Here is a 16,020-nt window from a genome sequence, read left to right as displayed (position 1 = left end):
GTGTCTAGATATTTTTCTCAGATGTTACTATGGAATATTGAAGTATAATTACAAGCATTTCACAAGTGTCAAAGGCTTTTATTGACAATTACATGAAGTTGATGCAAAGAGTCAATATTTGCAGTGTTGACCCTTCTTTTTCAAGACCTCTGCAATCCGCCCTGGCATGCTGTCAATTAACTTCTGGGCCACATCCTGACTGATGGCAGCCCATTCTTATAGTGCCATCGGAAAGTATTCATACCCCTTGACTTTTTCCACATTTTGTTACGTTACAGCCTTATTCTAAAATAGATTAAATAGTCCCCCCCCCCCATCAATCTACACACAATACCCAGGTTTTTAGAAATTGCAATTATTTATTTATTTTTTACCCGGAAAGATCACATTTTCAGACCCTTTACTCAGTACTTTGCTGAAGCACCTTTGCCAGCGATTACAGCATCGAGTTCTCTTGGGTATGACACTATGTACACATGTATTTGGGGAGTTTTTCTCCCATTCTTCTCTGCAGATCCTCTCAAGCTCTGTCAGGTTGAAAGGGGAACGTTGCTACAAAGCTATTTTCAGGTCTCTTCAGAGATGTTTGATCGGGTTCAAGTCCAGGCTCTGGCTGGGCCACTCAAGGACATTACAAAACATGTCCCGAAACTACTCCTGCGTTGTCTTGGCTGTGGCAGAGTGACCATCAGGCTCTTGCTCACCTCCCTGACCAAGGCCCTTCTCTCCTGCTTGCTCAGTTTGCCCGGGCTGCCAGCTCGAGCGAGCGTCTTGATGGTTCCAAACTTCTTCCATTTAAGAATGATGAAGGCCACTGTGTTCTTGGGGACCTTCAATGCTGCAAACATTTTTGGTACCCTTCCCCAGATCTGTGCCTCCACACAATCCTCTCTCTGAGCTCTACGGACAATTCCTTTGACCTCATGGCTTGGTTTTTGCTCTGACATGCACTGTCAGCTGTGGGACCTTATATAGACAGGTGTGTGCCTTTCCAAATCATATCCAATCATATGAATTTACCACAGGTGGACTCCAATCAAGTTGTAGAAACATCTCAAAGATGATCAATGGAAACAGGATGCACCAGAGCTCAATTTCGAGTCTCATAGCAAAGGGTCTGAATATTTATGTAAATATGGTATTGATGATACATTTTTTTTTTTTAAGAATTCTAAAAACCTGTTTTCACTTTGGCATTATGTTATACATTATATTGTGTGTAGATTGTTGAGGAAAACGTTTTATTTAATCAATTTTAGAATAAGGCTGTAACGTAACAAAATGTGGGAAGAAACCAAGGGGTCTGAATACTTTCCGAATGCACTGTAGCTAATTTAGAAAAACGGGATTGTCTTTTTCTCCGCTTTTTAACATTACAAATAACAATGGAAATCAACAACTCTGTGTCTGTTGTCATATGTTTCTTTCTAGTAAGCCTTTCCCATCCTGGAGTCTGAGACCTTGTGGAAATCATTGGTAGAGAAGAATGTATGACAATTTAGACACTACGTTACCCTACAGTAGTTATCATCATCATGCTTTGCATAGTTTAAGACTGTAGCTAGCTAGGCCTTGATAACTAGTTATTGTGTTATCCAGCTAGCTATAAAATTGCATGCTAACACGAAAGATTTGTATAACTAACCCAAGATAGACCCCACCCTGTTGTTTCCAATGGGGGACTTTTATTATGAAGTCAAACCGTAAATAGACTGTTGTGGATAATCGTTATTGTGGCTAGCTTCACACAAAAGTGAGCCCAGCTAGCTAGCGAGTAGCGACCACAACATAGCTATTTGCCAGCTTTATGTTAGGTAATTTAGCTACAGTGGCTAGTAAAGGTTAGAAAACTATCTAGCGTGCTAGCTAATCCAAACAAAACTCAACATACTACATGGTAAATCTATTCTGTACAATGTGCTATGGTAACTTGTTAGCTAGCTAGCATAGTTGGTAGGCCTAGCATTAACGCCAGCTTCCGTTAGCTAGCTAGCCTTCCGTTAGCTAGCTAGCCTTCCGTTAGCTAGCTAGCCTTCCATTAGCTAGATAGCGAACAGTTGCCAAATGCTAGCTAGCTTGTTAACGTCCTATGCTAAACCCTCCAGCACTATTCATGTATTCACTAAAGGGTAATCTATCATATCCAGATTTTTCACGCTGACCTTCTCGACCCCTGTTCTAAAGAAAATCATGTACTTTTTACTCAATACATTTTCCCTGACACCCAAAATTACTCATTACAGTTCGAATGCTTAGCAGGACAAGAAAATGGTCCAATTCACAGTTACCAAGAGAACAACCCTGATCATCCCTACCTCCTATTTTTTAAATTGTGCCATCTGGTTTGCTTAATATAAGGAATCTGAAATGATTAATGCATTGACTTTTGCAACTTAAGTATATTTAAAACCAAAAACTTTTTGACTTTTACTCAATGAGCATTTTACTGGGTGACTTTCTATTAAGGTATCTTTACTTTTACTCAAGTATGACAACTGGGTACTTTTTCCACCACTGGCTATTGGTTCACTGTAATTACAAGTAAGTACCCCCCAAGATAGGCTTCATTATAACTGGTCAAATCCAGTGTAACACCTAGTATTATATTGTACTTGTGCAGATATTAAATATACTCTGTGGTGTACTAGTGTATTTGTTATGTCACTTCCACAAGCTTTAAATTGAGGGCCAGGTTGTCAGGGTGGGTAATGTACTGTATAGGTACACATTAATTACTCCTAAAGATACACTTCACTTTAACTAGCTAAATCCGTGTAAGAAGTAGAATTTAGCCAAACATTACATGTGCTTTGAACGTTTCTTATTCCTCATCTGGAATGAGACTTGTATTATATTTGTTTTCGTAAACTCAACCAAGTTAACCCAGATCATCCGCTTTATTTTGGGGGCTAGTGCAAGCAACAGCGTTGACTGTAGATATATTTTGAACAGTGCACATTAATGTTTAAGTTATTAAATGTTTTATTTTACCAGGGAAGTTGACTGAGAACACATTCTCATTTACAGCAACAACCTGGGGAATAGTTACAGGGGAGAGGAGGGGGGATGAATGAGCCTGGAAGCTGGCGATGATTAGGTGGGGATGATTAGGTGGCCATGATGGTATGAGGGTCAGATTGGGAATTTAGCCAGGACCCCGGGGTTAACACCCCTACTCTTACAATAAGTAAGAGAAAGGTAGCACAATCTTCCTCTCTGGTTCCATTCCCTAATAGTAAGTGGGTCATTGTTGATTGTTGGTGGTAATGCTGTCCCTGGACATTGGTACCATATAAAACACTTTAAAATGACAATACTTTTTTTCTCTTCATTTTATTTAACTGTTATTTAATAAGAAACATATGTAAGTCCTTTATAATACAAAACATCTATTTGTGTGCATTGTAGCAATTACTGGTGGCTAGCAAATTGGCTTGTCCCCATGGTGATGTGTAAAGGTGTAGTGACATGTTTTGATTAGATAGACATGTAAATTATTTTGAATGCCATGAATTAAACAAAAACATGTATTTTCTGTATAGATAACCCAAAAAACAAAGGTTGACCAGCACAAATTAATGTACAATGTTTATTTTTCATTAGCAGATCAATTAAGTTCATTACAGTTATCCAAATGCATTAATGATCAATGACTAAAATAATGAATCTATCTAGTTTTAAAAGACAATTTAATAAACACGTAGTAGTTTCATAGCCTGTGTATCATTAAACAAAAGTCATTATGTAGTAAAAAAAGAACTGACACCACCTCTATCTGATACATGTTGTATCTACTAACTCATTCCCACAGAAAACTGATCATCACACCATCTCTATCTGATACATGTTGTATCTACTAACTCATTCCCACAGAAAACTGATCATCACACCATCTCTATCTGATACATGTTGTATCTACTAACTCATTCCCACAGAAAACTGATCATCACATCATCTCTATCTGATACATGTTGTGTCTACTAACTCATTCCCACAGAAAACTGATCATCACACCATCTCTATCTGATACATGTTGTGTCTACTAACTCATTCCCATAGAAAACTGATCATCACATCATCTCTATCTGATACATGTTGTGTCTACTAACTCATTCCCACAGAAAACTGATCATCACATCATCTCTATCTGATACATGTTGTGTCTACTAACTCATTCCCACAGAAAACTGATCATCACATCATCTCTATCTGATACATGTTGTGTCTACTAACTCATTCCCACAGAAAACTGATCATCACATCATCTCTATCTGACACATGTTGTGTCTACTAACTCATTCCCACAGAAAACTGATCATGACACCATCTCTATCTGATACATGTTGTGTCTACTAACTCATTCCCACAGAAAACTGATCATCACACCATCTCTATCTGATACATGTTGTGTCTACTAGCTCATTCCCACAGAGAACTGCAGAGGGACAACTTGGTGTCAGAGCAAAATGTATTGTATGTAAAAAATAAATGTAAAAATAAAATAAAAACACAGCGCACAATTTAGTATTTTACGGTATGTTATGTTACATTGGCCTATAACTGTAATACGATTTGTAGGATGTATAGTATGTTACGAATTAGATTTCGTACAATATGTTACGAATTTGCTATACGTATGATATTTTACGTATTCCAATTTGTTGTTGCTAACATTAACATGCTATATATACAAAAGTATGAGGACACCCCTTCAAAATAGTGGATTTGTCTATTTCAACCACACCCTTTGCTGACAGGAGTATCAAATCGAGCACACAGCCATGCATTCTCCATAGACAAACATTGGCAGTAGAATGGCCTTGCTGAAGAGCTTAGTGACTTTCAATGTGGCACCGTCAGTTCATAAAATTTCTGCCCTGCTTGAGCTGCCCTGTTCAACTGTAAGTGCTGATATTGTGAAGTGGAAATGTCTAAGAGCAACGGCTCAGCTGTGAAGTGGTAAGCCACACAAGCTCAAAACACAGGACCGCAGAGTGCTGAAGAAGCATGTAAAAATTGTCTGTCCTCATTTGCAACACTCACTATCAAGTTCCAAACAGCTGCTGGAAGCAACGTCAACAAGAACTGTTCATTGGGAGCTTCATAAAATGGGTTTGCAGCACATGGCCAAGCAGCAGCACACATGCCTAAGATCACCATGCACAATGCCAAGTGTTGGCTGGAGTGGTGTAAAGCTCACCGCCATTGGACTGACGCAGTGGAAACGTTCTCTGGAGTGATGAATCGCGATTCATCATCTAGCAGTCTGACGGACGAATCATCTGGGTTTGGTGGATGACAGGAGAACGCTACCTGCCCCAATGCATAGTGCCAACTGTAAAGTTTGGTGGAGGACGACTAATGGTCTGGGGCTGTTATTCATGGTACGGACTAGTCCCATTAGTTCCAGTGAAGGGAAATCTTAACGCTACAGCATACAATGACATTATAGATGATCCTGTGCTGCCAACTTTGTGGCAACAGTTTGGGGAACGCCCTTTCCGGTTTCAGCGTGACAATGCCCCCGAGCACAAATAGACGTCCATACACAAATGGTTTGTCGAGATCAGTGCGGAAGAACTTGACTGGCCTGCACAGAGCCCTGACCTTAACCCCATCGAACACCTTTGGGATGAATTGAAACGTTGACTGCGAGCCAGACATAATTGGCCAACATCAGTGCCCGACCTCACTAATGCTCGTGGCTGAATGGAAAAAGTCCCCACAGCAATGTTCCAACATCTAGCGGAAAGCCTTCCCAGATGAGGAGTCCTTTATTGCAGCAAAAGGGGAACCAAGTCCATATTAATGCCCATGATTTTGGAATTAGATGTTTGACGAGCAGGTGCCCACATACACTACCGTTCAAAAGTTCGGGGTCAATAAGAAATGTCCTTGTTTTTGAAAGAAAAGCAATTTTTTAGTCCATTAAAATAACATCAAATTGATCAGAAATACAGTGCAGTCTCAACGTCAACAGTGAAGAAGCGACTCCGGGATGCTGGCCATCTAGGCAGAGTTCCTCTGTCCAGTGTCTGTGTTCCTTTGCCCATCTTAATCTTTTATTTTTATTGGCCAGTCTGAGATTTGGCTTTTTCTTTGTAACTCTGCCTAGAAGGCCAGCATCCCGGAGTCACCTCTTCACTGTTGACGTTGAGACTGGTGTTTTGCAGGTACTATTTAATGAAGCTGCCAGTTGAGGACTTGAGAGGCATCCGTTTCTCAAACTAGACACTAATGTACTTGTCATCTTGCTCAGTTGTGCACCGGGGCCTCCCACTCCTCTTTCTATTCTGGTTAGGCCAGTTTGCTCTGTTCTGTGAAGGGAGTAGTACACAACATTGTACAAGATTTTTCGTTCCTTGGCAATTTCTCACATGGAATAGCCTTCATTTCTCAGAACAAGAATAGACTGACGAGTTTCAGAAGAAAGTTATTTGTTTCTAGCCATTTTGAGCCTGTAATCGAACCAACAAATGCTGATGCTCCCGATACTCAACTAGTCTAAAGGCCAGTTTTATTGCTTCTTTAATCAGAACAGCCGTTTTCAGCTGTGCTAACATAATTGCAAAAGGGTTTTCTATTGATCAATTAGCCTTTTTAAATGATAAACTTGCATTCGCTAACACAACGTGCCATTGGAACACAGGAGTGATGGTTGCTGATAATGGGCCTCTGTACACCTATGTAGATTTTCCATTTAAAAAAAATCAGCTGTTTCTAGCTACAATAGTAATTTATAACATTAACAATGTCTACACTGCATTTCTGATCAATTTGATGTTATTTTAAATGGACAAAAAAAAATGATTTTCTTTCAAAAACAAGGACATTTCTAAGTGACCCCAAACTTTTGAACGGTAGTGTACTTTTGGTCACTATTAGCTAAAATGCTAAAGTTGTCCGTGATGAGATTGACACGCAACCGTTGGATTGCTAGACTTTCATGTTATATGCTGACTCATCCATCCACCCACCAACCAACCCCCATCCTATTGTTTTTGCCTTAGAGGGACATTTTCAAATGTTTCTACCTCACATTCATCATCTCCAGCACCACCCCAACATCAACACATGTGAGAATGGCGCGTTTCTATGTTTTGTAGCAAAAAAAAGATGGAGAAAGATGATTTCCAATGTCATCATTCTATAACGCTCCCTTTCCTCTGCACAGTTCTCTCACAGTGAGAAACAAAAGGATTACGAAAGTGTTCTAAACTGTCTTCATTTGATCCAATTCACTGTTACCACTTTTATGAGATGAAAATTAATTGATGGAGTGACTTTAATCTTAGTTGGTCTGAGAGAAGTGATGAGGCTTTTCTCCTTTATGTATACATTGATGTGTTTTTAAGGTAGCCAATCGGGAGAAACTCCTCCCACAGTCAGAGCAGTAGTAAGGCTTCTCTCCTGTGTGTGTTCTCTGATGAGATTTTAGCTCAGTTGATGTTGTGAAGCATTTTCCACAGTCAGAACAGGAATAAGGCTTCTCTCCTTTATGTATACGCTGGTGTATTTTTAAGTTGCCCTGTTGGGAGAAACTCTTCCCACAGACAGAGCAGGAGTAAGGCTTATCTCCTGTATGTATTCGCTGGTGACATTTTAATATATCCAATCGGGTGAAACTCTTCCCACAGTCAGAGCAGGAGTAAGGCTTCTCTCCTGTGTGTATTCGTTGGTGACATTTTAAGTGGACCTGTTGAGAGAAACTCTTCCCACAGTCAGAGCAGCAGTAAGGCTTCTCTCCTGTGTGTGTTCTCTGATGAACTCTTAACTCAGCTGATGTTGTGAAGCATTTTCCGCAGTCAGAGCAGAAGTAATGCTTCTCTCCTGTATGTATATGTTGGTGGGTTTGTAAGTGGCTCTGTTGAGAGAAACTCGCCCCACAGTCAGAGCAGAAGTAAGGCTTCTCCCCGGTGTGTATTTTTAGGTGTGTTTTTAAGTTACTTGATACGGAGAAACTCTTCCCACAGTCAGAGCATGAGTAAGGCTTCTCTCCTGTGTGTATACGTTGGTGTGTTTTTAAGTTACTCTGTTGAGAGAAACTCTCCCCACAGTCAGAGCAGGAGTAAGGTTTTTCTCCAGTGTGGACTCGCAGATGAACTGTCAGAGCCTGTGATGTTGTGAAACTCTTCCCACAGTCAGTGCAGTAATACAGATTATCTCCTGTGTGTATTTTTAGGTGTATTTCTAGTTTTGATAGAATTGGGAAAATCTCCTCACAATGTGGGCAGTGGTGAGACCTCTTAGCTCTGTGATCTTCCTGCTGTTGCTCTCTGGATGTAGAGAATGTCTCAACATGGTCTCCTGTGTGAACAACATCAGAAGAACCAGTCAGTTGGTGTGATATACATATGACTTCATATCAGTAGGCTGTTCAATACAGGGAATAAAGCTATTAGGACTGTCCCGACAAAAACAATATTCCTGATCGACCGAGAGTGTTGTTTTCTTTCAACCAAATGATTTAATTTTAAAAACGTGTATTTTTCCATATATATGTGTTGAAATAAAATCAACTATATGGAGGCTGAGCTTGTCTGATGCTTTAAGCGCTGCGATTAAAAATGAAGACAAATTACTCAAGAGGGATCCAGAGATCAATAAAGCCTAACCGGAAGAAAAAAATATGTTCCCATATGTTCCCGACTCTCCTCCTCCCGCTGCTGCGTTATGATTTTCGTGGAAGAGTTTCATTTCATTTATAATAAAGTCTTCATATCTCAAATCAATGTCATGTGGTTAATCAAAATTATATCTCAATTAAAATGATACAAATCTAAAAGTAACTTCCATTGCCATTGTCAAAACTAGCTTACATAAAGCCAACAAATAAAAACATTGCGGTCTGCAGGTAGAACATATCCTGATGAAAATAGATATCCTATAAATCAAATTGGCTACACATGGCCTGTCTGCAAGAAACTTGAAACATTCTATCAACTATTAATTTGGTCTGGCCTGTGCTAGCAAACTTGCAACATTGTATAAAATATTTTGGGCCCTCAGTTTCTCGTGTCAGCGAGCTCCAGACAGACACAGCTGTAGGCTATTTTGCGCAAAGGATAAGAAGTAATCAGGTAGGCCTGTTTTATGACGTTTCCACTGGATCAGAGCATGACAGTTTTGGTGGTTATCAAAAGGGAGAGAGATGGAAAGAGTTTTCAAATAGGCTACGTTGAGGAACTGTCATTCTTAATGGATGTAGAAACAGACTTTGTTTACTTGCTGTTTGAGGTGAAGTCATTTTTTATTTGAGAAACTCCACAGTGACGGTGAGTTAAGACAATCAGAAATAGTATCAGATCCCCAAATGGGAACATTTATAGGCCTACATTTGCAAGCAGGGCAGGTAGCCTATAGGCCTACTTATATGTGTAATCAGGGCCAGCTAGCCTATCGGCCTACTTCTATGTGTAATCAGGGCCAGCTAGCCTATATGCCTACTTCTATGTGTAATCAGGGCCAGCTAGCCTATATGCCTACTTCTATGTGTAATCAGGCCAGCTAGCCTATATGCCTACTTCTATGTGTAATCAGGCCAGCTAGCCTATAGGCCTACCTATGTGTAATCAGTGCCAGCTAGCCTATAGGCCTACTTCTATGTGTAATCAGGGCCAGCTAGCCTATATGCCTACTTCTATGTGTAATCAGGCCAGCTAGCCTATATGCCTACTTCTATGTGTAATCAGGCCAGCTAGCCTATAGGCCTACCTCTGTGTAATCAGTGCCAGCTAGACTATAGGCCTACTTCTATGTGTAATCAGGGCCAGCTAGCCTATATGCCTACTTATATGTGTAATCAGGGCCAGCTAGCCTATAGGCCTACTACTATGTGTAATCAGGGCCAGCTAGCCTATAGGCCTACTTCTATGTGTAATCAGGGCCAGCTAGCCTATAGGCCTACTTCTATGAGTAATCAGGCCAGGTAGACTATAGGCCTACTTCTATGTGTAATCAGGCCAGCTAGCCTATAGGCTTACTTCTATGTGTAATCAGGCCAGGTAGACTATAGGCCTACTTCTATGAGTAATCAGGCCAGCTAGCCTATAGGCCTACTTCTATGTGTAATCAGGGACAGGTAGACTATAGGCCTACTTCTATGTGTAATCAGGCCAGCTAGCCTACAGGCCTACTTCTATGTGTAATCAGGCCAGGTAGACTATAGGCCTACTTCTATGTGTAATCAGGCCAGGTAGACTATAGGCCTACTTCTATGTGTAATCAGGCCAGGTAGACTATAGGCCTATTTCTATGTGTAATCAGGCCAGGTAGACTATAGGCCTAATTCTATGTGTAATCAGGGCCAGGTAGACTATAGACCTACTTCTATGTGTAATCAGGCCAGCTAGCCTATAGGCCTACTTCTATGTGTAATCAGGCCAGGTAGACTATAGGCCTACTTCTATGTGTAATCAGGCCAGGTAGACTATAGGCCTACTTCTATGTGTAATCAGGCCAGCTAGCCTATAGGCCTACTTCTATGTGTAATCAGGGCCAGGTAGCCTATATGCCTACTTCTATGTGTAATCAGGGCCAGGTAGACTATAGGCCTACTTCTATGTGTAATCAGGGCCAGGTAGCCTATAGGCCTACTTCTATGAGTAATCAGGCCAGCTAGCCTATAGGCCTACTTCTATGTGTAATCAGGCCAGGTAGACTATAGGCCTACTTCTATGTGTAATCAGGGCCAGGTAGCCTATAGGCCTACTTCTATGAGTAATCAGGCCAGGTAGCCTATAGGTCTACTTCTATGTGTAATCAGGCCAGGTAGACTATAGGCCTACTTCTATGTGTAATCAGGGCCAGGTAGCCTATAGGCCTACTTCTATGTGTAATCAGGCCAGGTAGCCTATAGGCCTACTTCTATGAGTAATCAGGGCCAGGTAGCCTATAGGCCTACTTCTATGTGTAATCAGGGCCAGGTAGACTATAGGCCTACTTCTATGTGTAATCAGGGCCAGGTAGCCTATAGGCCTACTTCTATGAGTAATCAGGCCAGGTAGCCTATAGGCCTACTTCTATGTGTAATCAGGGCCAGGTAGACTATAGGCCTACTTCTATGTGTAATCAGGCCAGGTAGACTATAGGCCTACTTCTATGTGTAATCAGGCCAGGTAGCCTATAGGCCTACTTCTATGTGTAATCAGGCCAGGTAGCCTATAGACCTACTTCTATGTGTAATCAGGGCCAGGTAGACTATAGGCCTACTTCTATGTGTAATCAGGGCCAGGTAGACTATAGGCCTACTTCTATGTGTAATCAAGCCAGGTAGACTATAGGCCTACTTCTATGTGTAATCAAGCCAGGTAGCCTATAGGCCTACTTCTATGAGTAATCAGGCCAGGTAGCCTATAGGACTACTTCTATGTGTAATCAGGCCAGGTAGACTATAGGCCTACTTCTATGCATAATCAGGTGTGTGTCTTTACTCAACATTGACAGGAGCACTCTCAACAAAAGACAAATAATAAATTGTAAACTCGTAAATGGAATGAAATAAACCAAAACTTTTTTCTCACAAGCATAGCCAAGGTTGTACGCTCTGCAAACAATGTCCACTCCTACAATGACAAGACTGTAATAATATATTGAATGCATTACCGTAACCAAACAAACATTGTAGATTAGAAATGATGGGAATTAACAGTAGGCTAAATGTACTACTGGTGATACTGGTGTGCCATCCCCTCCGCAATGGACTAGTCCACTCAGACAGGCAACGGACTAGTCCACTCAGACAGGCAACGGACTAGTCCACTCAGACAGGCAACGGACTAGTCCAATCAGACAGGCAACGGACTAGTCCACTCAGACAGACAACGGACTAGTCCACTCAGACAGGCAACGGACTAGTCCACTCAGACAGGCAACGGACTAGTCCACTCAGACAGGCAACGGACTAGTCCAGTCAGACAGGCAACGGACTAGTCCACTCAGACAGGCAACGGACTAGTCCACTCAGACAGGCAACGGACTAGTCCACTCAGACAGGCAACGGACTAGTCCACTCAGACAGGCAACGGACTAGTCCACTCAGACAGGCAACGGACTAGTCCACTCAGACAGACGTGAATCAGACAGGTGTCTTGTGTGCCATAACATTTTTTATATGAACAGTACCAGTCAAAAGTTTGGACACACCTACTCATTCAAGGGTTTTCTTTAATTTTACTATTTTCTACATTGTAGAATAATAGTGAAGACATCACAACTATGAAATAACACATATGGAATCATGTAGTAACCAAAAAGGTTTTAAACAAATCAAAGATAATTTTATATTTGAGATTGTTCAAAGTAGACACCCTTTGCCTTGATGACAGCGCAGCACCCTCTTGGCATTCTCTCAACCAGCTTCATGAGGTAGTCACCTGGAATGCATTTCAATTTTAATTTGTGGAATTTCTTATCTTCTTAATGTGTTTGAGCCAATCAGTTGTGTGTGACATGGTAGGGGTAGTATACAGAAGATAGCCCTATTTGGTAAAAGACCTAGTCCATACTATGACAATAACTGCTCAAATAAGCAAAGAGAAACGACAGTCCATCGTTACCTTAATACACGAAGGTCAGTCAATCCGGAAGATGTCAAGAACTTTTAAAGTTTCTTCAAGTGCATCGCAAAAACCATCAAGTGCTACGATGAAACTGTCTCTCATGAGGACCGCCACAGGAAAGGAAGACCCAGACTCTGCTGCAGAGGATAAGTTAATTAGAGTTACAAGCCTCAAAAATTGCAGCCCAAATAAATGCTTCACAGAGTTCAAGTAACAGACATCCCAACATCAACTGAGATTTTTGGTTTCAACCACCGTGTCTTTGTGAGGCGCAGAGTAGGTCCTCCTTCCACCCGTGAAGCATGGAGGAGCAGGAGTGATGGTGTGGGATTGCTCTGCTGGTGACACTGTCAGTGATTTATTTTGAATTCAAGGCACACTTAACCAGCATGTCAACCACAGCATTCTGCAGCGATACACCATCCCATCTGGTTTGATCTTAGTGGCACTATCATTTGTTTTTCAACAGGACAATCACCCAACACACCTCCAGGCTGTGTAAGGACTATTTGACCAAGAAGGAGAGAGATGGAGTGCTGCATCAGATGACCTGGCCTCCACAATCACCCGACCTCAACCCTATTGAGATGGTTTGGGATGAGTTGGACCGCAGAGTGAAGGAAAAGCAGCTAACAAGTGCTCAGCATATGTGGGAACTCCTTCAAGACTGTTGGAAAAGCATTCCTCATGAAGTTGTTCGAGAGAATGCCAAGAGGTTGTGCAAAGCTGTCATCAAGGCAAAGGGTGGCTACTTTGAAGAATCCAAAATATATTTTGATTTGTTTAACACTTTTTTGGTTACTACATGATTCCATATGTGTTATTTCATTGTTTTGATGTCTTTAGTATTATTCTACAATGTAGAAAATAGTAAAAAATAAAGAATGAATGGGTGTGTCCAAACTTTTGACTGGTACTGTATATTTGCCACTGCTTGACTAAAAGAAAATATTGGTCGACTAACAGCCTATCGACCAAACAATCAACCAGTCGACTAAATGGGGTTGGCCCTAAAAGCTGTTCAACAGTTGAGGGCAAAAAGGGGTGAATATTATGATCTATATCATCCTCCACTCACTATCACAAGGGTTGGTAACTACAGACTCATTTCATATCATCCTCCACTCACTATCACAAGGGTTAGTAACTACACAGACTCACTTCATATCATCCTCCTCTCACTATCACAAGGGTTACTAACTACACAGACTCATTTCATATCATCCTCCTCTCACTATCACAAGGGTTAGTAACTACACAGACTCATTTCATATCATCCTCGTCTCACTATCACAAGGGTTAGTGTTAGGTTCTAAATTAACCTAATTAAAATCACAGACACTTAAGAAAGCTCAAACCAAGTTTATTCACCCATTGGGTCAATACGGCAGCATAAGACATATTCAAAACCAGTGGTAGTATATATACCCCAATTTGGGTGGAGTCTCCTGCTTTTCTCTAAACATGACATCTTTATTACTAGGCAGAAAGTTAAGTAAAACAGGCCACAAACTGTTCCTTCTCCTTAAGGTGACCTGACCTGACCTGGCCCCCCTTCCCCACTAATCCACAGCTCTACACCCTTATCAGTGACCTGACCTGGGCCCCCCTTCCCCACTAATCCACAGCTCTACACCCTTATCAGTGACCTGACCTCGGCCCCCCTTCCACACTAATCCACAGATCTACACCCTTATCAGTGACCTGACCTCGGCCCCCTTCCCCACTAATCCACAGCTCTACACCCTTATCAGTGACCTGACCTGGGCCCCCCTTCCCCACTAATCCACAGCTCTACACCCTTATCAGTGACCTGACCTCGGCCCCCTTCCCCACTAATCCACAGCTCTACACCCTTATCAGTGACCTGACCTGGGCCCCCCTTCCCCACTAATCCACAGCTCTACACCCTTATCAGTGACCTGACCTCGGCCCCCTTCCCCACTAATCCACAGCTCTACACCCTTATCAGTGACCTGACCTGGGCCCCCCTTCCCCACTAATCCACAGCTCTACACCCTTATCAGTGACCTGACCTGGGCCCCCCTTCCCCACTAATCCACAGCTCTACACCCTTATCAGTGACCTGACCTGGGCCCCCTTCCCCACTAATCCACAGCTCTACACCCTTATCAGTGACCTGACCTGGGCCCCCCTTCCCCACAGCTCTACACCCTTATCAGTGACCTGACCTGGGCCCCCTTCCCCACTAATCCACAGCTCTACACCCTTATCAGTGACCTGACCTGGGCCCCCCTTCCCCACAGCTCTACACCCTTATCAGTGACCTGACCTGGGCCCCCCTTCCCCACAGCTCTACACCCTTATCAGTGACCTGACCTGGGCCCCCCTTCCCCACTAATCCACAGCTCTACACCCTTATCAGTGACCTGACCTGGGCCTCCCTTCCCCACTAATCCACAGCTCTACACCCTTATCAGTGCCTCTCAACATGTGATCGTCATCCCGTCAATCTGAACTGTATCCACCATATCCATTCCTCCTAAAGAAAACCATTCACTTCTGGTGTAGACCCTCTAGACCAGGCCTGGGCAATTCCAGTCCTCGGTAGCCTGATTGGTGTCAAACTTTTGCCCCAGCTAACACACCTGACTCCAATAATCAACTAATCATGATCTTCAGTTTAAGAATGCAATTAGTTTAATCAGCTGTGTTTGCTAGGGATGGGGGCAAAGTGTGACACCAATCAGGCCCCAAAGGACTGGAATTTCCCAGTCCTGCTGTAGACCATAGCACTCAATTCTTCAATAGGATACCTGATAATTAACACTACTCCAAATTTAGGAGTCAGAACCCAGAATCCATCATTAGTAACTACACAGGCTCATTTCATATCATCCTCATCTCACTATCACATGGGTTAGAAACTACACAGAATCATTTCATATCATCCTCCACTCACTATCACAAGGGTTAGTCACTACAGACTCATTTCATATCATCCTCCTCTCACTATCACAAGGGTTAGTAACTACACACTCATTTCATATCATCCTCCACTCACAAACACAAGGGTTAGTCACTACAGACTCATTTCATATCATCCTCCTCTCACTATCACAAGGGTTAGTAACTACACAGACTCATTTCATATCATCCTCCTCTCACTATCACAAGGGTTAGTAACGACACAGACTCATTTCATATCATCCTCCACTCACTATCACGAGGGTTAGTAACTACACAGACTCATTTCATATCATCCTCCTCTCACTATCACAAGGGTTAGTAACGACACAGACTCATTTCATATCATCCTCCACTCACTATCACAAGGGTTAGAAACTACACAGACTCATTTCATATCATCCTCCACTCACTATCACAAGGGTTAGTAACTACACAGACTCATTTCATATCATCCTCCTCTCACTATCACAAGGGTTAGAAACTACACAGACTCATTTCATATCATCCTCCACTCACTATCACAAGGGTT

General features: G+C 42.1%; 1 protein-coding gene across 1 annotated transcript in view; it reads right to left on the bottom strand.

The window, feature by feature from the left end:
- Positions 1-3,575: 3,575 nt before the first annotated feature.
- Positions 3,576-16,020, bottom strand: part of LOC106591809 (uncharacterized) — a 50,176-nt gene continuing 37,731 nt past the window's right edge. The window contains exon 3 of the mRNA XM_082962436.1: positions 3,576-8,307. Coding sequence (XP_082818562.1) covers positions 7,292-8,307 — 1,016 coding nt within the window. The 3' untranslated portion in view covers positions 3,576-7,291. The remainder of the gene's footprint in view (positions 8,308-16,020) is intronic.

Source organism: Salmo salar, chromosome 16 (genome assembly GCF_965601325.2).
Source record: "Salmo salar chromosome 16, fSalSal1, whole genome shotgun sequence".
NCBI classification, from domain to species: domain Eukaryota; kingdom Metazoa; phylum Chordata; class Actinopteri; order Salmoniformes; family Salmonidae; genus Salmo; species Salmo salar.
The sequence above is the reverse complement of the archived record's forward strand: the minus strand, read 5'-3'. Positions and strand labels throughout refer to the sequence as shown.